The sequence below is a fragment of the Grammomys surdaster genome, unplaced genomic scaffold (genome assembly GCF_004785775.1).
Source record: "Grammomys surdaster isolate TR1022 unplaced genomic scaffold, NIH_TR_1.0 222, whole genome shotgun sequence".
NCBI lineage: Eukaryota > Metazoa > Chordata > Mammalia > Rodentia > Muridae > Grammomys > Grammomys surdaster.
Window position 1 is genome coordinate 744,721 of NW_021604667.1, and position 25,868 is coordinate 770,588.

Consider the following 25,868-nt stretch of genomic DNA (forward strand, 5'->3'; position numbering starts at 1 on the left):
TAAAATAAAATAAAATAAAATAAAATAAAATAAAATAAAATAAAATACAACTGGACTTCTCAAGAGAAAAGGCCTGTTTGCAAACTTGATAAACATATGGAGTAGGGAGAATGAGGGCGGAAGCTACAGCAGCTATGATGACTGAGATCATTAGCCACTGTCTCTACAGTGTTCTGGGAAACCATTGGCCTGTTGGCTTTCACTAAAAAGAAAAACCGTAAAGTCCCTCTGTAGTCTTATAATGTGACCTTTGAGTTTTACTAACATTGGACTCAAATCTGAGGACACAGAAATTTAGTGCACAAGACTTTATGGCCTAGTTGAGAGTATCAAAAGCATAAAAGCTGTTAGGAATCTGATCTTGAAGAAAGATCGGCCCAGGAGCCACAGAAAATACTCAGCCAACCAGGAATACAGACACTAGCTAGCAGTTAAAGGAAGAAGGTTCTGAACAATAAAATATAGTAGCAAAAGGTGGGAGCATGCATTAACAAGTCACAAACCAAGGCTGAGTTTTGATACTTGTAATCTTCAGGAACCTCTTATGTGATCCAGTTTGATTTCCTATTACAACTACCAGCAATACCTCCTTATCAAGAACTGCCATCTAGCTATTAGAAAAAAATGACACAACTTACTGCACATAGTAAATCTGTGCATAAGAATACGCAGGAACACTGTAGGGGGGAGAGGTCAAGAAGGGAAATTAAGAAAAAAAAATTTATACAAGGCTTTTGCCAGCTCAAAATATCTCCCCCTGTTGTGAAACTCCCTCTCCTTCCAACTTTCCCTCATCCTACCCCACTGTTTGCTTTGTAGTACTGCCAGAAAATATAGCAATTACAGGTTCATGTAAGCTAACCAGAAGCCTGTTGAAATTTTATTAACTATGGCTTCCAGGATGAGGGAGCCATCAGTTATTCACGCATTGGTGTGGATTAGTTCAACCAAGTTCAAATAGCAAAGAACTTTTGCCCTGAGGGACTAAAACCAGCTGAACAAGGAGAATGACTTCTCTAACCCTGGCAATATTAGCTGGGTTGCTATTTCAAGAATGTTAGTAATACAGTGGAGCTTTAAAAGACAGTAGAAATCAAGAAACTGGGGTTCAGTGGGTAAAGAGCCCTGCAGCCAATCTAGTAACCTGAATTACGTCGCTGAAATCCACATTGCAGAAAAGGAGAACTAACTCCTAGAAGTTGCACTTTGATCTCTATAAGTATCCCATGGCACACACGGACAACCTACACATATACACATGTTTATATGCACATACATACATACATACATACATACGTTTAACAACAAAGAAAAGAGGCTATGAATTTGAAATAGAGGAAGGGGTTGGTACAGGGCAGAATAACTGGCCCAACTTGAGACTCATCCCATAGGCAAGCATCAATCCCTGACATTATTAATGATACCATGATATGCTTGCAGACCTGAGCCTAGCATGGCTGTCCTCTGAGAGGATCCACCCAACAGCTGACTGAAATAGATTCTGAGACCCACAGCCAAACAATGGATGAAGCGTGTGAGATTTTATAGAAGAATAGGAGGAAGGATTGCAGGCCCCAGAGGGGATAAGAACTCCACAAGAAGAGCAACAGAGTCAACTAACCTGAACCCTTGGAAGCTCTCAAAGAAAGAACCACCAACCAAAGAGCATATACAGGCTAGACATAGTCCTCCCTGAAGCCTGACATCAGTGGGGAAAGATGTGCCAAGCCTTGCAGAGACTTGATGTGCCAGGGTAGAAAGATACCCAGAGTGGCCTCTACCTGCTCAGACAAGAAGCAAAGGGGGGAATAGGGGAAAAGAATGTGGGAGAGGGTGACCAAGAAGGACTCAGTAAGCAGGCTGTAAAGTGGTAGTTAGAATAGGAATACCCACAGATTCATGTGTTTGAATGCTCGGCACATTGAGTGTGGCACTGTTAGGAGTCATGGCCTTGTTAGAGTAGGTGTGGCCTTGTGTGTCACTATGGCGACAAGCTTTGAAGTCTCATGTGCTGAAGCTATGCCCAGTGTGGCTCACAGTCCCCTGCTGCCTACATATCAAGATGTAGAACTCTCAGCTCCTCTTCCAACACCATGCTCCCTGCTATGATAATAGACTAAACCTCTGTACTGTAAGCCAACCCCAATTAAATATGTTCCTTTATAAGAATTGCTATGATCATGGTGTCTCTTCACATCAATTCAACTCCCAAGACATTATTTTACATAAATACCACCACAATAAAAATTAGGTGAGATAATCACACATTAAGAAGCATAGTACTCATTCAAACACTTTTTCCACTTTTATCTAATTACTCGTTTATATATTCAATAGTGGCTAATTCTAAGTCAGAGATGGGGCCAGTGTCCAAGAGCATGAGGGTATGACAGTCAATTCATTTACCTTTACATTTGGCAAATACTAATTGAGCAGCTAATCCTGTGCAAACTATAGCTATTGATATCACAGTGCAAACAAAATCAATGACAAGAAAAAAAAGAAAAAGGAAAAATTATGACAGCTAAAACTAGTAACACTTCAAAACAGAATCAACCTAAAACTTAGTATTAAAAATTATTTATACGATGTAATAGTTTGTGACATGCAGATATTTTGTGTACTACAAGTTTTTATTGGCATGTGAAATTTTTCATGATGTAACTTGGATAGAGACTTGTTACACTGTGTAACAAAGCACTGTATCATTTCTATTATTTAATATTCACTACATGCCAGGAATTTAACTCTTAGATATATTTCATTTAATCCACATACATATATATATGTGTGTATATACATATGTATACATGCATATACACACATATGTGTATATATCCTACACAGTATGACATTAATTTAGATATGAAACAGAATCAGAGATGTAAAGGAACCTTCTATATTTTACACAGCTAATATGACCTGGGAGAAGATAAAGACAATGTGAGAGGGACTGGGAGAAATGGAAGAAGGGGAAACTGCCATCAAGATGCAATGCGTGAGAGAAGAATAAACGAAAAAGAAAAAAAAACAGGGCTTGAATGGAATGTGGAAAGCACTCCTACACAACAGATCTCAGTCTATCATTATAATTTGGTAACATTCAAAAGTTCACCAAAAGACCAGAATGAACATACATTATTTTAGGCTATTTTGTTGCCTTGCATATATGCTTTCTCCTTTTACCATGCATTCTACAATAAATGTGTTATGCAATGCAGCCTACCTTCCCAAATGACAAAAAGTGAGAATAGTAAACCTTTAGCCTAAGATTCATGAAAAAGATTTAGATTTGAGATATGAAATCATCAACACATGGGCAAAGATTGACAACATGGCTACAGATGAGACTGTACAAGAGGAAGTTATAGAATTTAATAAAAATTATGATCATAAAACATGTGATAGAAAAAGAGAAATCTAGTAGCATTTTTTCCTTCCTATGAAGAGAGAAAACTTTGTGTGGTCTGAAAAATTCCTTAAGATTATAAAACATAGAATATTACTAAAACCTACATGCCATTTGTATAAAAAATACAGCCTTTCAGTGATGAGAAAATATGACAACACTTTGAATGTAGTGTAAAATCTTATGGCAATGTACCAGATAACCAAAATTCACATGATTTCTGAAGCAAAATGAGCTACTGCATAAAAAACAAATGGCCTCAGTATTTTAAGTTTTACCCTCTGTCTAATCCCCATATTCATTTTCTGGAAGACTGTTTGACTTACAATCAAAGGCACAAAAATGTCTTCAAATCAGTTTATAAACATAAATCATGAAAAAATAAAAGGCCAGATCTTTGGTGAGTAATAATTTTTTAAAATTTATTTTCTATTAAGTTAAACAAATATGTTTTTATTTATTAATCATTATGTGGGTACTATATAGCTGTTATATATACATACATATATGTCTATATATGTCTATATATGTCTATAAATGTGTGTGTACATACATATACATACATATATATAAATAACAAAAGTATATATACATAACAAAATTATATATACTATATAGGTATGATTGTAGATTTTAACTCAAAAGGAGAGGCTAATATTTCTAGCCTTCATATTTTACAGGTGTGCACACTCTGAAATTAATAAATGCTAAATATTTTAAAACATCATTTGGCTTCATCCCTAGCCCTGTGTTCCACTGACATCGTACATTATTATGAAATTATTATTAGTGTAGTTGTTTCACTCATTAGGAATTTTTCATATGAAAATAGAAGAAATATGAAAAGCTTACCAAAATGTTACAATATACTAGCTTTGTGGAAAAGGCCTATAAACATAAGAAAAAATAACAGAATAGGACTCTAAATTAAAGTGGAGGAACTAATTACTGCTTAGCACATTGATACAAAAATTAATTCAAGTCTTATATGTAAGGCAATTAAGTTTATAAGCTCAATCAGAACAAAAAGTCAGGAAACTGAAAAATTTAAAAATTAATATAAGAACATAAATTTTACTAATAGACTAAAATTGTTGAAAAATTTATATAAGTAACTAAAATTATATTTGAAGATTATGTAAGGCAACTCACATAATCAAACTGAGCTAGGCAGGCATCCTGGAAGCAGGTCTAATTAGCAAAAACAGTCTCGTTTCTAGCACAGAAATGGGATGGGGGAGAAGTGACGGTGTATTATACCAGTTAAGATATCTGAGCCTCAAAGGAAAAATATGTGAAAAAGAACTGAAAACCAACAAAACTAATCTGGGCCATTTCTAGATTCTAAACTCACTTATTTCACCTCACTTCTAGAGACAGCCAAATCCAGTTCCTTAATTATAACAAGATGGCTGACTGCAAGAAATACATTGAAAATGACCTTAAACCCTCTAACCAAAGTTACCAGCAATGAATGATTTGTCATCAGTGATCCAATTTGTGTATTTATTGCGAATCTACTATGCAACATCATAGTGTAAATGACATCAAATTAATTTAGTAAGTCATTCATACTCTTAAACAGTTCAGTGAACAATGTCATAGGTATCAACAAGGTAAAACTGCTTCAAAAATAAATGTCATACAATAAATGTATTAAATGATCCAGACGCCAAGTGACCCTCTTGGACCATCTGCCTGATTACAGCACATGGAATTTGATCTGAGTACTGAAAAATATGTTGCATTTTGACTAAAACAAGAGTACAACCTTGTTGGTACTGTTGTGCTATAAATTTAAAAATTATACTAAGTAGGGTGTGACTACTCCAGGTGGCCACATAATGCTTCCAAATTTAACCTAAATATTCCACAAGCCCATTCCTTCATTTTCACTGTCAAACATTGTGTTCTTCCACTTCTCACTTGGACTGCTACAATAGCTACCTAGTCTACAAAAAAAATCTCCAGCCTTCCTTCCCCAAATAATTCACACAGACAGCATATCTCTTTTTGAAAGTATCAGAAAGTCCTACAGTTTTTGGTGAATTCACATTCATACAACAAAACAGCACAATATAGCACATGCAGCAATTCCTTCACACATCAAACTCTTCTTAATTTGGCCTCCTCCTACCTTTTCCATTCCTCTTTATTTTTCCCTTGACAGCAAAAATCATTAACTTTTCCCCCTTACAGTTCCGTGAATATGTTTCAAATTTGCCTGCCCTACTGCACGTACGATTAAACATCAGGCATTTTCCTAAGCTTTAAAAGAAAGCTATAGAATTTATACAATGATCTAGGGAGGCATCTATCTTTGACTAGCAGTTTTAGTCTTATAATTAGATCCTAGTATATAATGTAAGTGTTCTGCCTTACTTCTGAGAATTATACTTGAGATTATTCCAAATATTTATGCTTTATGGCTATTTTAGTGAAATGTTTTTCCTTTGAATTTGAAGTTGCCACTACTAAGACAAAAAAACTGCATTGTTATTTTAACTTTTATTTACATCAAATTACATTTTATAGTCCTTTATGGATTATTTTAAAATCTTGTATAACATTTATAGGTATATGATACATCTTCCCATCATCTATTTATATCTTTTTATGGTATACATTTAAGGTATATAATACGGTGTTTTAGTACACATAGTCACAGTCAAAGTGAAACAATTACTAACACCCAAATGAATTAACATTTTGTGTAGTGGTTTTGACTAGGTATAGCTCCCATAGACTCATGTGTTTCAATGCTGGGCCGTAGGAAGTGGCACTATTAGGAGGTGTGGCCTTGTTGGAGTAGGTGTGTCCTTGTTGAAGAAAGTGTGTCACTGTGTGGGTGGGCTTTGATGAATTCTATGCTCAAGCTACACCCAGTGTGATACACAATCTGCTTCTGGCTGCCTGTAGAAGACAGTCTCCACATGGTTGCCTTTGGATCACAATGTAGAATTCTCCACTCCTTCTCCTGCATCATGTCTGCCTGCATGCTGCCATGTTTCCCACCATGATGATAATAGATTGAATTTCTGAAACTATAAGCCAGCCCCAGTTAAATGTTTTACTTCTTAAGAGTTGCTTTGGTCATGGTTTCTCTTAACAGCAATAAAACTCGAACTAAGATAATTTCCATCATGATCCATATTTGTTGTCTTTGGTGAAAGCTCCTAAGAGATCTACACTTCTGGCAAATTTTCATCAAATACTACTGTATCAACTATTATGCTAAAGCTGTACTTCACACTTCTAAAACTCTGAAAATTACCTAAGGATAAATTTGTACTCTATGACTCATTTTCCCCAATTCTTCCTACTCTCTGTTCATCATACCATCCTACATCTCTGAGGTTTGTTTGCTTGTTTTTCCTTAGATTCCACAGTAAGACTAGCAATTGTGTCATTTTCACTTAGCAAAATGTCTCCTGATTCATCCATGTTGTAGAAAATGGCTATGCCCCTTTAAAAAAAGAGTGGACACTATTCAACTGTGATTTTATATAGAACAATTCATTATATTAAAGATAACATTTCATTGTTATATTAAAGGTAGTTTTCTACCTTTTGGATACTGTGAATGATGCTATAATGAACATAGGTATAAAGATACTTCAGAAGGTTGTGCATTTCATTTCCTCATCACATATGCTAAAAACAAAGATATCTGATTCACATAGAAGTAGATCTGTATTGCTTTTTGAAAAACCTACATACTCTTTTCCACAATGGCTTATAAATATATATCCCTATCTGTATAAGATATAGACTTTCTTATAATTCCTTATAATAATTCCTACATCCTTTCTAAAGATTATCCTTTTTTTGTAATACTTTCTGTCAATCTGTCTTTCCATTTTTTGTTTTGTTTTGTTTTTTTGGGACAGGGTTTACTCTGTATAGCCCAGGCTGTCCTGGAACTCACTCTGTAGACCAGTCTATCCTTGAACTCAGAAATCTTCCTGCCTCTGCCTCCATAGTGCTAGGATTAAAGGCACACAACACCACTGCTCGGCCTGTCTTTCCATTTTTGTTGACTGCTTTGTTTGTCCTATAGAAGCTTTTTGTAAAATAATTTATTTATTTTCCTTCTATGTGGATTTTGCCTGCATGCATGGATGTGCACCACTTGAATGCCTAGTGCACTTGTAGGCTAGAACAAGGCCTCAGAACTGGAGTTATAGATGTTTGTAAGCTACCAAATGGATACTGAGAATGGAATCTGGCTCTTCGTCAAGACCAGTAAGTGCTTTTAACCACTGAGCCATCTCTCTAGCTTCCACACAAAATTTTGTAGTGCAGTCTATACTAGTTTATTTTTCATTCAGTTGCCTAGCTTTTAATGTTATATCAAAACCAATGCCAATATCACCCATATTAAAGAGGGTTTTATCTATATTTCCATCTAGGAATTTTAGTGTCTCAGAATTTATGCTTAAGTCTTTTATTCATTTGAGAATTATTTTTGTGATTGTTGTAAGGTGAGATTGCAGATTCATTCTTTTGAATATAAACACCTAGTTTTTGCAAGATTATTTAGCATTCGAAAAAGGATATTTTGTCTGTTTTTAAATTCTAGACAGAATGTATAGGTATATATTAAATAATAGCAACTATGGTCTTTTCTGCTGCTCCTTAAAAAGAGGTTGTTTAGGTCAGTCAGTGGTGGCGCATGCCTTTAACCTTTAATCTCAGCACGCGGGAGACAGAGCCCTGCCTGGTCTACAGAGTGAGTTTCAGAATAGCCAAGGATTCATAGAGAAATCCTGTATCATCCTAGAGATGGAAAACCTAGGAAAGAGAACAGGAACAAAAAAAGCAAACAACACTAAAATAATTCAGGATGAAGAAGAGAGAATCTGAGGTGTAGAACCAAAAAACAGAAGAAACTCATACATTAGCCAAAGAAAATATTTAATCTAAAAAAATTCCTGACACAAAACATCCAGGAAATCTGGGACACCATGAAAAAACTTAACCTAAAAATAATAAAAATAGGAGAAGATGAAATGTCCCAGCTCCAAGGCCCAGAAAACATTTTCAACAAAATCATAGACAAAAACTTTTCCAACATAAAAGAAATGGATGCATATAAACATACAAGACGCTCATAAAACACCAGTAAGAATGAACTAGAAAAAAATCCTCTTGTCACATAATAATCAAAACACAAAATGTGCATCACGAAGAAAGATCATTAAAAGCATTAAAAGCATTAAAAGCAGCAAGGGAGAAAGGGCAGGTAACATACAAAGGCAGAGATCAGAATTACACCCAACTTCACAACAGAGAGACAAAAGCTAGAAGGGACTAGACAGATATCTTGCAACCTCTGAAAACCCACAGGTGCTAACATAGACTACTATATAGTCTACTATACGCAGTAAAACTTTCAATCACCAAAGAGGGAGAAAACAAGATACTTCAAGAAAAATCCATATTCAAACAGTATCTATTAACAAATCCAGCCCTACAGAAAATACTAGAAGGAAAACTCCAATCCAAGGAGGATAATTACATTCATGAAAATACAAGAAATTAACAATTCCGTAACAACACCAAAATAAGACACACACACACACACGCACACACCACCAACATCAATATAACAGGAACTAACAGTCATTGGTCATTAAGAGCTCTAAACATCTATGGATTCAATTCACCAATAAAAAGACACAGGCTAACAGTGTGAATATGTAAACAGGATCCATCATTTTGATGCACAGAAAAAATATACCTCAGCAACAAAGACAGACACTACCTCAGAGTAAAGACAGCAAAAAGGTTTTCCAAGCAAGTGGCCCCAAAATACAAGCTGAAGTAGCCACTTTAATATCTAATAAAATAGACTTTCAACCAAAAGTTATCAAAAGAGATGAGGAAGGATAGTTCGTACTCATTGAAGGAAAAATTCACCAAGATGAATCCTCAATTCTGAATATCTATGCCTCAAACACAAGTGCACTCACATTTGTAAAAGAAGCATAGCTACAGATTACATCACACTTTAAAACCCTGGTCCCACTAATTCGCAGGTCATGCAGACAAACACTAAACAGAGAAATAATGAAACTAACATTAACATACATACACACACACACACACACACACACACACACACATATATATATATATATAATATTTTACCAAAACATAAAAGAATATATATTCTTCTCAGCACCTCATGGAACCTTCTCCAAAATTGATCATATACTCGATCACAAAGCAAGTCTCAACAGATATAGAAGTTTGAAAGAATCATTTGCATCTTATCAGACCACCATGGGTTAAAGCTAGACGTCAAAAACAACAAAAACAACATAAAGCCTATGACCACTGTGTTAAAGAATAAATAAAGAAAGAAATCAAAGACTTTCTAGAATCCAATGAAAATGAAGTCACAACATACCCAAACTTATAGGACAAAAATGAAAGTTCTAGGAGAAAGGAGTGCCTTCAAAAAGAATTTGCAGAGTTCTCATACTAACAATTTAAAAGTACACCTGAAAGCTTTAGAAAAAAAAAGAATAAAACACATGCAAGAAAAGTAGACTATATGAAATAATCAAACTCAGAACTGAAATCAATCAATTACAATCCAAGAAACAACACAAAGGATCCACAAAACTAAGAGCCAGTTCTTTGAGAAAAACCAACAAGATAGACAAGCCCTTACACAAGCTAATTAAAAGACAGAGAGACAGTACTCAAATTAACAAAATCACAAATGAAAAGGGAGTCATAACAACAGATCCTGAGGAAATTAAAAAACAAAAACATCAGGTCTTCAAAAGACTGTACTTCACAAAATCGGAAAAATCTAAATGAAATTAATTCTTTTCTAGATAGATACCACTTATCAAAGTTAAATCAAAATCAGGTAAGAAATTTATTCCTATTCTTCTTAGATTTAGCTGTTTCATGGTGTCCCAGAGTCAAGAGAAGTTTAAAGAGGAAAATTTGTTTGGTCCACTGGAGATAGGAGATGAGGGTAGAGAAGACAGGAATGGGATGAGACTGGGACACTGAATTTGAAGGAGACAGGGAAGAGGTTAAGATCTGCATTTAGCCTACCTGCTTTCTGGACTGGAGTACCCTCTGTCATTTAACACAACATACCCACAAATTATTTTTATTATTTTCCTAATTTCAGCATTATTAAGCAAATATATCATACAGTCCCTCTATGTGGATCAGTATCACACCCTTCCAAAAATGATAGTGCATATTTCAATTACTTTGGGATTACTATATAAAACCTATTGTATGCTATATATAAGATAGCCATGACTTTGTATATATTCTCTTTCTGCCTTAACCTTTCCCATTTTTGACTTTGAATTTGACTATATTTTAAATTATCTCAGAAATCAGAATCACAAATACATCATGACTCACTTAATGATGGTGATGTATCCTTGTGAAATACATCATTAGTTAATTTTACCAATGTGTGCAGAGCACACATCTATATATTTATACAAACTTAGCTGGTCAGTCAATAATCAAGAGACATTGTTAAGAAAAACTGTCCACATGATGTCAGTGTAACATGACCTACTATTTTTTAGCCAACATTTTATATATAAATAGAAATAAATTCAAAATAATATTGAAAATATAGTATAATGCACATACAACCTTATAACATAGGCATTTATTATCATTACAAATTATTATATCTAACATACAACTGTAATAAGGGAAATTTGTAAACAAAACACAGAAAAAATGTACATTCCTACCAATATCTCCACAGCCACATAAGTAATAAACTGTCCTATGTCATTAGATGAGTTCATAGGGCTTCTCACCTCCATTATAATCTTATAGGACAGCAGATGTATATGCTTCTATTATTAATGGAAATGATGTGTGTGTTTGACCATGCTACATTTTAATAATTAAAATAATTTAATAATTAAAGTTTCAATAATACTAGCACTTGTATAGCATTTACTATTTGCCAAACCTGCTACCTCTCTATCTTCATACATATTACAAGTATACACATATCATATTACATGTATCTCATCTCCACAATCATTTTGCAACATTGGTATTATGGCCCCACTTTACAGATGATGAAACTGATGTTTAGAACAGTTAACATTTCTCAAGACTATACTCCGACTATGAATAATAATCAGAACATAGAAAACTCTGTGGAATATGCTATTCCCATGCTTCACCCAAACTGTGCAATCAAACAACTAGGAGTCATATTCTTTCATATCTGCATAAACAAGGCTATTTTTCTTTAAACCATTAATTTAAATTCTTATTCTGCCTCAGGGAGCTCTAAATGGCTCATATTAATTCCTTGGCAAGTATATAACTGGATTTTTAGTGACAGAAATATATACATAATCACAGGAAGTACTACTTGAAAATCTTATTGAGACTTTTACTATTAAGCCATGATTGTATTTACTCACAGATAATGCTTTTAGAATTAAGATTTTAAATCATAATCTCTGGTGACTATCTGCCAGCTCTTCACATTTTATATCCATTTTGTTTTCTTGCTATGTTTTCTGTTTTTTTCAGAACACAGTGTCACTAATACTCTTTATCTGATTACACAGTTATTCTCTTCTTTACTTATTTAATAAATAATTTCTATTTTTAAATAGGTGTAGAATAGTAGCTGTGGAGTACCTTCTATGTTAATTATATAAAATAGGAGAGAGATTATATAACTTAAAAAGTAAATTGTTTATATAAATACCGGTTGCGGAGTATTGCAGCAACCAATTCTCCTCTGTGCAGAATGTCCATCACTTCTCAGGGTTGAGCAGACCTATTCAGGAAGAAAAGAAGCCAAAATTCACTATGAAGATCAGTAACAAGACTTTTCAAAATGGTGTTATCTTTAAAAGTTATGAAAGTTTTAAGATATTAATACATGTATCTACTGTCCATGATACATCTAGTTAAAATTACTGAATCATTTTACCATTGAATATATTGGAAACACAATGGTGAATCATTAAATAGCACTAATAATATTATTGATATTTTCATTCATGTGAAATCATTAGCTACCACATATAGAGGAATTTAGGTAAAAACAGAATCAGTATGCTTGAGGAGTCTGTGGAAAGTAAGGTAAAACAAAAGAAATTAAAAGTATAAGGTTACTGCAAATATTTGTTATACAAAACATAGTACCCGTTCCCATATCAATATGGCAACTCAGAGTCTGAGAAGTCCACAAAGCTTTTAGGAGTAGTTGCAGAAAAAAAAATAGAGCATAAATTTACAACATCTCGAAATCTTAAGCATTATACACCAGGTAGCAATTTTATTTTTCTTGAAGTGAACAGAATTGGTTTCATGGTTGTTTTGTTTTAGTTGTTTGCTTTACTAAATTGAACTACACCTAAGTCTATTTTTCTGCAATAACGTCAATTAAAAAGGTGGAGTATATATTATGTATTTAATCTCTTTATTTTGAGTATGTTGGGAAGCAAAATGTGTATTTTATTTTAATGTTCTTTGCTAATAAATCAACTCATCACAATAGAAATATGATGTGTCATATGCAATTTATTTTGTTTGTAAAAGTGTCTGCACTGAAGGTTCACAGACAAAATAATTAACTAAGGAATGAGAGGCAGGCTCTTCCCCAACCCTCTTGAGGCTGGTTTTGTTGTTGTTTGCTTGTTTGTTTTTTTAAGGAATGGGAGAAAATGAAGAAAATACCCTGCTTAGACATGTTTTTAATAAACTTGAAATAGAAAACAAATCAAAAGACCATATAGTATGTACTTTTTCACATCAGGTTTTCTGCTTATAATCACACTGTTTCAAGCATCAAGTACCTAAATGAAATTAAAAATGTAAATGAAATAACTTTGGATTTACCCTTTCTTTTAAAAGTTTCAAATAGCGAGAGAGTTTTGAGATGTAAGGTTTGTATTTTGCTTAGGCGCTATGGGGTATTTTTTAAAGGAGATATGATAAAGCATCAAAAACCCAAATGTACCAAGATTGCTACTAGGAATCTAGGTAAATAAGATGAACAATACAGCCATGTTTCACTAATTAAATAGACTATAAAGTCCTGAAGCTAAGCATGCAAACTTATTCATACTCCTTACTGCCATTTGGATGTATCCCCTTCTGAAAGCATCATGTTTGAAAACTTTAACCCACATGTAGCAGTGCTGGGCAGTGATTGGGTTTGTTAAATGTTTGACTCATGGGGACAACACCCTCATTAGTGATAACTTTGTGGAGTGGGTTCCTCATAAAATGACGTTTCACTTGTATGTTCCTCATTTGTTTGTTTTTCTGGTTTTCGAGGTTTTATTTTTTGATTTTTTAAAAATTTGGTTACAGAGGACGCACATGCCATGCCACGTAGAAAGAGGTCAAGCAGAGGTCAAATTGTGGGAGTAACTTCTCTCCTACCTTGTAGTGCCCATGATTGAACTCAACGAAGCCAACTTGTCAGCAAGTACCATTTTCTGCTGTGCTACATTGGCCTTTGACCTTCTTTTAAATGCAAGAACTCACTCTTACTTTCTCTTCCTTTTCCTTTACATCACTGTGGTAGTTTGAATAGGTATGGCCCCATAGACTCATGTGTTTAAATGCTAGGCTATAGGAAGCAGCACTATTAGGAGATGTGGCTTTGTTGTAGTAGATATAGCTTTGTTGGAGGAAGTGTGCCACTGTGTAGGTGGGCTTTGAGATCTCCTATGTTGAAGTTCTGTCCAATGTGAAATCAGAGCTTCTTCTGCTTTTGCTACCTATGGACCAAGATGTAAAACTCTTGGCTCCTCCAGCACCATATCTGCCTGCATGGTGCCATGCTTCCCTCCATAATGATAACAGACTGAACTTCTGAAACTGTAAGGCAGCCCCAATTAAATATTTTCCTTTGTAAGAGGTGCCTTGGTCATGTTGTCTTTTCACAGCAATAGAACTGAAACTAAGACAATCACCTCTCACAGAATGATAAATCAAGAAGACCCTAGAGCCTTGATTTTAGGTATCTACTCTATAGAATAGTGATGAATAATTTTCTTTCTTGTATGAATTGTCCTTCTTGGGGTAAATAATTTCACAGCAGCAAAACTAAAAGATGGGAAGTGCACACGTGCGAGCGTACATGCACGTGCACACCCACACACCCACACACACACAAAGCACCACCAACAAAATAATAGTAATTAACAATAATCATTGGTCATTAATATCTCTCACTATATCAATGGTCTCAATTCTCCAATAAAAAGACACAGGCTAACAGAATGCAAAAGTAGGATCTATCATTCTAGTGCATACAACAACAAAGATAGACATTACCTCACAGTAAAGAGAAAGATTTTCCAAGCAAACGGACCAAAGAACCAAGCTGGAATAACTATTCTAATATCTAATAAAATAGACTTTGAATCAAAATTAAACAAAAGAGATTGGGAAGAACACTTCATAAAGGAAAAATTCACCAAGAGGACATCTCAATTCTGAATATCTACACCCCAAATGCAAGTATTTCTACATTGATGAAAGAAATATTTATGAGCCTTAAAGTAAACATTGAACACCACCCATTAATAGTGGGAGACACTATTAATACCACACTCTCACCAATGAACAGGTCATCCAGAAAGAAACAATACAGAGAAATAATGAAACTAACAGATTTTATGAATCAAATGGACCTAACAGATATCTAAGGAACATTTCACCCAAACATAAAAGAATATATTTCTTCTCAGCACCTCTTGAAAACTGATCATATAGTCAAGCACAAAGCAAGTCTCAACAGCTATAAGAAGATTGAAATAATTCCCTGTATCTTAACAGACCACCATGGATTAAGCTGGACTTTAACAACAGAACCAACAGAAAGCCTACACGTTCATGGAAACTGAACAACTCTCTATTCAATGACCACTAGATCAGGAAAGAAAAAAAAGGAAGAAATTAAATACTGTAAAGAAAAAGAGAGAGAGAAACCTAACTAGACAGGCACAGTAACTAAACAGACGCACTTGAGCTGCCCTGAATGTTGGTACATGCCTATGATCCTAGAATCCACTAAGCTCAGATGCTAACTCCTACCTGCAACATGGAAGAGGTTATATCCCAAAACTTCCAACTACTGCAGTAGATACTCATTTCTTTCTCATAGTAAATCTAAATTTGAATACTAAACAAGGTATGTTTCCATATATTTACCGCTTCTAAACAGTGAAACATTATGAACTAGAGCAGTCATACTAGAGCAGTCATACTATCCTAAGAGGTTCACCTAAATCTGTTTTTACATTGCATAACTAAACTAAGTGTTCAGCTTGCTAGGCTTCCCACTGACCTCTGTTGAGCTAAAGCTATAGGTCTGAAAAAAACTGGGTTCTCTTCAAGAATTAATAGTGACTATTATCAAGGAGGAGTAACAATAATGATTCTCACTGTGAAGTTGACCTGTTTTTATATCATTCTTTTTTATGTAGCACTAAACCTGGAAAGAGCTGCTCAGGACAAGTAATTTTTCCTCTTATCGTACATTTAGGGATTTTTTCAATGATGTTGTCAACTCATTGTCAACTTCATTGAATTTCCTGGGTCCAGAAAAGTACACAAACAAGTATTTCTAGATCTAAACTTCCATTTGAATGAAACTTCTACAGTTCCTTCTGATTCTTGGTTTCCTTGGTAGAATGACAGAGTTGATGACACACTCTTCTCAAAAAAATTCAGATTTGTTTTTCTAGTCACTGAGGCAATAGGCCCATGTTATCACCATGTAGTCACTACTATCTTGCTCTTCATTACATGCCATATACATTCAGTTGCAGTAGTGTCACTCTTTCCTTCTCAACAAGGTCCTTCATAGTCTCTAATTTTGTCATTCATAATAGATATAGGAATGCCTAGGAGTTACTGTTGTTTATGACATCAATTGTCATTCTGCAACTGATCATTTTTGCTGATGATTATATTGTACTCCTATTAAGAAAATCCTCTATTATTTTCAAGTTGTTATTGGGGCTATTTTTCTATTATTAAAGGGGCTAATTTTCTTTTAACAGACATCCTTTGAGTGTCAAATATCTTGCAATTCCTCTCTTTGAGACTTCTGATTGCCTACCATGTCTCAATTTGAAACAAATTTACTTCTGCTAACTACCAAAATCTCACCCCTTCCTGATTATTCTAATTAAGGAACTGAAAAATGTAAGAGGGTATATATCTCATAATCTCTTCCTCTCTCTTCCTCTTGGAAATTAGTAATTTGGTTCTACTGAATCCTGCTACACAGAATTACAAGAAAAAGTATAAATAAAAGGAAAAATTATTTGTATCAGCGGTCTACAAACTTGAGGATAAGAAGCCTTAGAGACATGTTAAATGCAAAGTGCTACACAGTTTCTCATTCATTTAGGATGGAATGAATCCAGAGAACCTGCATTTCTAACAAGTTCTCAAGAGATGCTGCTGTTGCACAATCATGGATAACAGACTAAGGCCTAATGATTTACAGCTAATACAATGTTTCTTATACATTGTGTAGAAGGATAATCTGAAAATCTAGGAGAGTTAAGAGGCTCACTATAAAAATGTTGATCCAATAAATAAGACTGCTTTTATTCCATCAATGTCATATTCTAAATGTCATGGAAAAAGATCACTTACTCATAAATTATATCAAAATTGTAAAATACCTAGATAAAGCCTCACAATAGATATTGAAAGGTATATAGTTTCAAATTTTTACTGAAGTACATAAAGGAATGAAGGACCTGAGAAAATGAGTATTGGATGCAAGCACAACATATCCAGGGACAGACAGACTCAAATTCATAGAGAAGTTATTTTTTCCTCAGTATAATTTCAATAAATTCCTTAGAGAAAAGAATGGGAGGAGTTAAAGGAGTTTTCCCTATAATTTTTGGCATTTGAATGTTAAGTTTCCAGTTCCTGGAACTGTCTGCGGAGGATTAGGAGGTGTGGCCTTGTTGAAGGAAGTGGGTTACTGGAAGCAGGCTTTTTTAAAAAAAGTCATTCATATATATATATATGTGTGTGTGTGTGTGTGTGTGTGTGTGTGTGTACACTATCGCTGTCTTCATACACACCAGAAGAACATCAGGTCCCATTACAGAATTACAGATGGTTGTGAGCCACTATGTGGCTGCTAGAAATTAAACTCAGGACCTAAGGAAGAATAGCCAGTACTCTTAACCACTGAGCCATCTCTCCAGCCCCTGGAGGAAGGCTTTAAGAACTTAAAACTTGAATACCACTTTTTTTCACTTTCTCTGTAGTGACCTGCAGTTCAAGATGTGAGCCCTCAGCTATTGCTCTCAACCTCCAGCTCTTGCTGACTGCCGCCTCCACTATATCATCATGGAGCCATAAGCCCAGATAAACTCTTTCTTCTCTAAGTTGCTTTAGTCATGTATTTTATCACAAACAATAGAAAAGTAATTGATGCAGGAGCATGGATATTTTAAACGCTGAATCTATAATTAGGTTCTATTTATAGAATCTATATATTAGGAAAAATAAACAAGTGAAAACTTTCCCAATTGCTATTAAAAACCACTAAAAAGTAACATTAACTCTAATACATAGCACTAGTGTGAGATCAGAGAAGTATCTTGATAAAATGTAATAAATATGATTATTAGCTATTAGCTATATTGTGAATATGGCAGTTGAACTCAAGAAGAAATATGAATATTTCAAAAAACAGTTTGTAAGGGTAAGATTATCCAACACTTGGTAAAGGTAAAGGTAGACAAGGAGATCATTAGTTGGAAGTCTGCCTAATCCAAATTGTGAGTTCAAGACTTACTGAACAAGACTTTTGTCTCAGACCCATCCAAAGCCACCTTCCTGAAAAAAGAACAGTGGTTGGAAAAATGGCTACAGGCATCACAAATCCTACTGGTATCACACATATATATTACACACAGATTAAGTATCTGAATACAAGTAAGTAGAATTATAAAAAAGTTGAAAATCAAGAATACAATTTGGTGGATACAATGTCTTTCTAAGGTCTGTCACAAACTCAGATGCAATAATGGAGATGGTTTAAAACCAGAGAGATGACTCAATGGATAAAGGTGCTTGCCACCAAGCAAGACAACCTGAGTTCAATCACTGGAACTCTTGAGGTAGAAAGGGTAGACTAGTACCACACATGCATGTACAAACACATACTCAGAATAAATGTAATAAAAAAGGTAAAACAAAATGGTTTATGAGTTTTATAAATTTTCCTTACAGAATGTTACAATTTCACATGTCATAAAAGACCATGTGCTTAGACAAAGGTAAGGGAGCAAGGAGACCTGCAACAAAGATCATTCCTTAGACCAGTGACCCTCAACCTTCCTAATGCTGTGACTATTTAATACAGTTCCTCATGTTGTGGTGACTCCCAACCATAAATTTATTTTCATTGCTACTTCAGAACTGGAACTTTGCTACTGTTATGAATTATAATATAAATATTTTTGTAGATAGAGGCTTGCACAGTCTGAGAACAGCTGCCTTAGAAAATAAAAAAATAAGGTGGACATACTCATGAGTAAGAATTTGACTTTAGCATACACAGAACAATGACAAGGGAAAAAAATCAACATTTTTCAAAGGATTCTAAACCCCCATAACATATTGAAGAGAAAGAAATAGAGCAAGGAGAATCATAACTAACTAGAAATATATTAATCAGTGGCAGTTTTCTTCTCATCAACAATTTAATATTCAAAATAAACTAAGATTGCTTTCAGACCCAAGTTACCATCAAAAACTATTTTAATGATTAAGCAATAGGAATAAAAAAATGAACATGAAAGAAGGAAAGAGATTATAATTTTTAAAAGACTGAAACTTTATGTATACATACTATATAGATATATATATATATACATAAATACATATATATATATATATATATATGAAATATATATATACCAATTTGGGTTATTTGGGTTGATTACAGGCAAGCTCACATTGTTTTCAGCCCTAATCTTCACTCTAACAGACCTAATTCAGTTTGTCACCTTGAACTGTAGGGTAAAAACTTAAGTGATTTTATGCTATAGTGATCACCTTATTGAAAAGCTTTTTAATCCAAAGAAAATGTGATATATGAGTTATGTAAATACAAAACAAACTATATACCTAATCCAATAGAATATGATTGCACTGAAAACAACTCTTGATATCTAGTTGCCCTGAGCAAAATTTATAACCCTTTTGGAAAAGCAAAAACAAAATGGAGAGTTTTGAAACCCAGTCTCAATTGGTCCGCGGACAACAGGACTCCCATACCTAAGGCTCAGAAAGAATTGAAGAAGTGAGGGCAGGAATATTTTAAGAGACAGAGGAACTGAGAGTAGGATGTGAGATTATGTGTCCTAGAAATGACAAAAGCTATACCCAGGAAGTGTCAACAACATGGCTGCCTAAATATAAGCTGATCAAGGACAGCAGTAGACATGGTAATGCAGAAAGGGGAAAGTTCACAAAGTATCAACCCTACACAAAGAACAAATACAAGTAACCAAGGAATGCTGAGAGTGAGAAAAAGTCTTCCTTAGGGAAAAGCATAAAGTCAGTTATCCAGTACTAAATAGTCATTCCTGAAAACATACACAGAGCATTATACAGACTAAGCAGTTCATATTTATGTATTTTGGAATACATTATACAATTATTCATTTATGTCCCCAAATACACTGTTTATATATTTGTAATTATATAAAATGAATATTTATATAAACTATATATTTTTGTTTATGATATATAAACAAAGAAAAAGACATCACAAATTTTAAAGACAGCAAGGGGATTATGTGGGAGGGTTTGAAGGGAGGAATGAGAAGCAAATGGTGTAAGGTTTATCACTGAATTCAAAAAGTTGAAGCAGGAATCCTTCATAACTGCTCTTATACTGAATCCAAAAACCAAGATTTTCTCCACGTATAGGCCTGCTAGATAGATAGTGGCATCTTATTTGCTAAATTGACCTCACCACCCCAAAAAAGGTACAGGCTTTGATCTACAGATTTGCTTTTTTGATAAAGCATAAGCAGAACACAAATGTACTTACAGAACAATCTGAATTTAGCCTTAGGATTGTGACTAGGATAAAATAAAGGAGTACATTACCCAAGTCCTGAAATGTTAAGGAGTTGTCAGAAATTTCTATAACAAAGATAAATGAGAAAATTCTGTAATGTAAAAGAAAGAAAAAACAAAAAAAGAAAGAAAGAAGGAAAGAAAGAAAGAAAGAAAGAAAGAAAGAAAGAAAGAAAGAAAGAAAGAAAGAAACTGTTATTCTTAAGCGATGAAAGACAAAACTCTTGTCCCCAAAGATCAGGAACAAAATAAAGGATGTTCCTTCTAATTGAAACAATTTAATACTATGGTATAATCTTCAGACAGGGAATTTAGTCAAGGAAAATAAATACAAAGCATATAGATTAGAATAGAGGAAGTAAAGCTATCTTTATTTCTAGGAGACTTGAGCCTGCAGATACAAAACTATTCTTGGGAGTCAACTAAGCATTATCAGAAGTGAAAATCAATTTCAACAGGATTGTAAGCCATAACATCAATATGTCAAAAAAACTTTACTTCTACACATTTGAAGAAAATAATCTTCAAATATTCAATTGTCTATATGAACAGAATACAGATCAATAAAACAGAATTGAGAATTACAAAATAATTCTCTTTAAAAATTTTAATTACTATTATTTTATGAGTATAGATGTCTTGACTGCATATATGTCTGTATACCATGTACATGCCTGATACCCACAGAGTCCAGAAGAGGGTGCTGGATCCTCTGGATCTAGAGTTCCAGACTGTTGTAGGCTGTCCAATGTGGGTTCAGGAATTGAACCTGAATCCTCTGAAGAACAGCCAGTGACTCTTAACCACAAAAGTCATCTCTCTAGGCCCCAAACTTAATTATTATAATTACAAAAAAGGGGAAAGTCACTAAATAAACTTGAATATGTTCTTGTTTCAAAGTTGGGACCCAACTGACTTTGAATCCCTCATGTACAGATATACTGTGCCATTCTTCATAAGACTTCCCGTTTTTTTCCTTTGTTTGTTTTTTTTTAAAAAAAACATGATTGGCTAGGTAGCCAGTGAACCTCAGAGACCTTCTATTTCTACTTCCCCAGTACTGGGATTATAGTCATACACCACTGTATCTAGTTGTTTGTTTCTTTGTTTGTTAGATTTGTTTCAGTTTGTTTTAAACATAGGTTCTAGGTATTACACTCAAGTTCTTTTGGTTGCTGGAAAAGTGCTTTGCTTACTGGGCTATCTCTCCAATGTACCATTCTAAAAAGGTAATCACAGCAATCCAATGTGTGAATACTGTACGTTTGTTTCAAAACATACTACAAAACAAGGATGATCAAAATAGACTGGAAACTTACAAAGAATAGACATATAGATCAACAAAACAGACTTGAGAGTCCAGAATGAAGCTATGCTGTTTTCCACAAAAGTTTCAAAAATTATCTCACGAAAAAAAAAGTTAACCTTTTTTCACATGGTCTAAGAAGACCTATATAAATACATGCACAAAGTAAAGTTACTAATTCACACTACACACACAATTAACTGAACCAAAAAAGAAGCTTAAATGTTAATTTGCATTTTCCTGATGGTTAAGATTATTGCATATTTTTAAAATCAACACCTTTAGATTCATTGTAGCTCAAATTGATTTCATAAACAAAAAAAAAAAAAGAAAATAAATGTTGGCAGTGATGTAGAGAAAGATGAATCCTTAGTCACTGTTGGTGTGGATATAAAGAGTACAGCCATTTTGAAAATCAGTAAGAAGACTCATCAGAAAACAATAATAGATGCCCATATGACCCAGATAGACCATCCTGGCCTGGGCATATTCCCAAAGAACTCTATATTCTACTACAGAAATACCTATCCATCCACATTTATTGCAACTCAATTAACAACAGCGAGGTAATGGACTCAGCCTAGGTGACTATCAAGTGATGGGGGATGATGAATACATGGTACATATATATGATGGAATTTTATTAAGCTGTAAATGGACTGAATTGGAAAATATTCCACAAATGTGATTGATAACCCAGATACAGAAAGATAAATGCTACACATACTTTCTCATATACAAATCCTAGCTTTTACATTTTATAATATACATTTATGTGGGAGTTGTATGTGTGTGTACACATATATAATACACACACACACATATATATACATATATACATATATACACATATACATATACATATACATATACATATACATATACATATATATATATATATATATAGTAAAAATACAATAAATCTTGCAAACACGTCAGACAGAATTAAAGGCTACCATACCCCTGAGGAGAATTCTATCTGTAGTAAGTTTCTATCACTGGTCCAGGAATGACAATGAGAAAACATAAGAGGTACTGAAAAGAACTACAGAATGACCACTCAACCCTGTGACTCCTAGTGAGAAGAATCACTGAGAACTATTTGGCCCAAACTTTGATATTTGATGCTTACAATGTGTCATACTATAATTAGTTTATCCTTTGGAAATACAGCCTGTGAAGATACAGCAAAAAATGATTTTGGTTTTTCCTTTCTGACCTTCAAAAGACTGCACTCTGAATTCTGCATAATCAAGCTCAACTACCATTCTCACTTCTTATAGTTTAGAAATATTATTAGGAATTCTTTTTTCAATATGATATATATATATTTAACTTTATATCTAATATTTTTTTGTTCATTCACTTTACATCATGCTCAATGCCCCTTCTCAGTCGCCACCTCCCATAATCCTTCCCCATCCCCCTTCTCCTTCTCTTCTGAGCAGGTAGGGCCCCCACCCCTTGGATAACCCCTCTCCCTGGCACATCAAGTTTTTGCAAGGCTAGGTGCATCCTTTCTTACTGAGGCCAGACAAGAAAGCCCACCTAGAATAACAACATATCCCTTGTACAGGCAGGCAATAGCTTTTGGAATAACTACCCGGCCCCTGGTCCAGTTGTTCAGAACCCACATGAAGACCAAGCTGCACATCTGCTACATATGTGCTGGGAGGCCTAGGTCCAGCCTGTGTATGTTCTTTAGTTGGTGGATCAGTCTCTGAGAGCCCCAGGGGTCCACATTAGTTGACACTGTTGGTCTTCCTGTGGAGTTCCTATCCTTTTATAGGGCACAATCCTTCCTCCTGTTCTTTCATATGAGTCCTGAGGCTCCATCCACTGTGTGGGAATTCTTAATAAAATATCAAATTTTAATTTAAATCAAATAAGGTTAACTCACGAGACAGAGGGACATTTTATCACATATGGGAAGTTGCCTGAAAGTCACCTGTGTCCTCAGTTTGAGAGATCAGGCCCTGGTGAGGCTGTTACCTTTTTAGCCCTACTATTTTTTCCCTAGCTGCTTCCTTGACACAGCCCTGATCAGACTGATTACAGAACGCGCAATCTGGGCAAGCGAAAAGGCTTAGCAGGTAAGAGTATTTGCTGTTAAGCCTGACAACCTGAGTTCAATCCCTGAGCTCCACATGGTGGACCTCCATAGGTTCAATGTAGTGCGCACACACTCTCATCCCCTCCCGTGCCCCAAATAAATAAATGAAAAGCCCATAAAAATGTTAAAGACACAATATAATATTTTATAAGAACTTTCATGCATATTCTTTACCACAAAATCAGTAATTTTATGATTTATAACATAAATCATGTGGTGGTGGTTTCAATATTTTCAGATTTAAGTCTGAAATACACACGCAAATTACTCATTTTATTGGCCAAGGCTATTTAGGTTGATCCATAATTAAGGCAGATAAACAAGTACATGTGAAGGATAGCTTTGCTTCTATAACATCAACACTAGATAACTTAAATTTGTTTTTGTAACTGTGAAAAATAAATTCACGCTATAAATATTGGTCTTCAACAAAAATTTCTAAGGTACACATTATTTTTGCATTAAAAATATGGTATTGGAAATACCAAATTTCAAGTATATAAACACGAAAGGCTTAAAATACTTCTCCATAAAGTTTAGACAGTCTTTGCTTTCTTCCTTCTGTTTGTTTAGCCTAAAAAATGAAAGGTCAGCTTTTCCCTATTCCTTCAACCCTCAATTTAGGCTGCATTAATGTTTAGAATATATGGACAAAAAATGTCTCTTTCCCAAATGCAGAAGCTTCAGCTATTTTTAAATATTGATTCATCACTTTAATGACCCCTGAAAAATTCAGGTACTTAGCAGCTAACATTAGACAACTACTGCAACTCTCTCATTCTGCTCCAGATATGTAGAAACTGTTACCACACATTTACAATAGATTCAAGTATACAGACAAGAAAACAAGCTAGGCAGCTTCTGTGGATCCTTGCCTATAAGCTCCTCCGAGAGAGTTTTATTCATAAGCTTGTGAGGGCAGGCGAGACGGTTCAGGGTGGTTACCAGAGCATAGTGTTCTTTCACCAATTCTGAACCCAGAACCCATCTGTGAAGGCTCATTGTACACACACACACACACACACATACACACACACACACACAAACATACACACACACATCAATTACCTAATCAATTAACTAATTAAACATTTTTAAAATCTCCTAATACTTCCTAGTAGATTAGGCAAGAAGAATTCTTAAATATGCAGTTATGTCCTTAAATATCAGCCTTACCATATATTTACTAGATGATTTTTCCTGTATATTGTTCATGCTCTAGGGGGTGGTGCTCTGCATCCATGTGCACATAATAACTACTATGTGGACTCTGGTTTATTAAAAGAGAGAAAGAAGATGACAAGAAATTGAGAGGCTAGCTAGAGAAGGGAAAGAGACAGAGACAGAGACAGAGACAGAGAGAGAGAGAGAGAGACAGACAGACAGACAGACAGACAGACAGACAGACCGAGACCAGGAGGTGTTAAAGGAGAGGAGCAAGTAGAGCTGGGAAGACTATCCTCTAAATACATTGATTGTATCTGTGTCTGAAATTACCAAGGAATGCATACATTTGAAAATAATATGACAAAAGATTGCCCGATGGTTAATATATTGTACCAATTTTCTATGTGTCATAAAATCTAATTTTTTTGAGAAAAATGCACAAATCAGTACAATTTATTCCCTGACATCTAAAATTTAAAATTCATTTTAAAGTATATGTCAACTACTCCTATCAGAAATGTTAACATAGCCAACACCCTTCACAATCTCTGAGAACTATATTCCTTCTTCCCACAAGATAAACATGTCAACTGGGCTGTGGTGGCAGTTGGGAGGCAAAGGCAGTTGGACCTTCTTGAGTTTATTTTTTTATGGCTAGCCTGGTCTACAGAGTGAGTTTTAGGACAGACAGGACACTCTCTCTCTCTCTCTCTCTCTCTCTCTCTCTCTCTCTCTCTCTCTCTCTCTCT

The 25,868-nt window shown here is 34.6% G+C and overlaps 1 protein-coding gene across 2 annotated transcripts in view; it reads right to left on the bottom strand.

Annotated features, from left to right (window-relative positions):
• Klhl13 (kelch like family member 13) overlaps positions 1-25,868 on the bottom strand; it is a 150,435-nt gene that overhangs the window by 80,323 nt on the left and 44,244 nt on the right. For both annotated transcript variants that reach the window (XM_028773148.1, XM_028773145.1), the window contains exon 3: positions 12,147-12,218. In XM_028773148.1, the coding sequence (XP_028628981.1) occupies positions 12,147-12,196 (50 nt within the window). In that variant the 5' untranslated portion in view covers positions 12,197-12,218. The remainder of the gene's footprint in view (positions 1-12,146; positions 12,219-25,868) is intronic.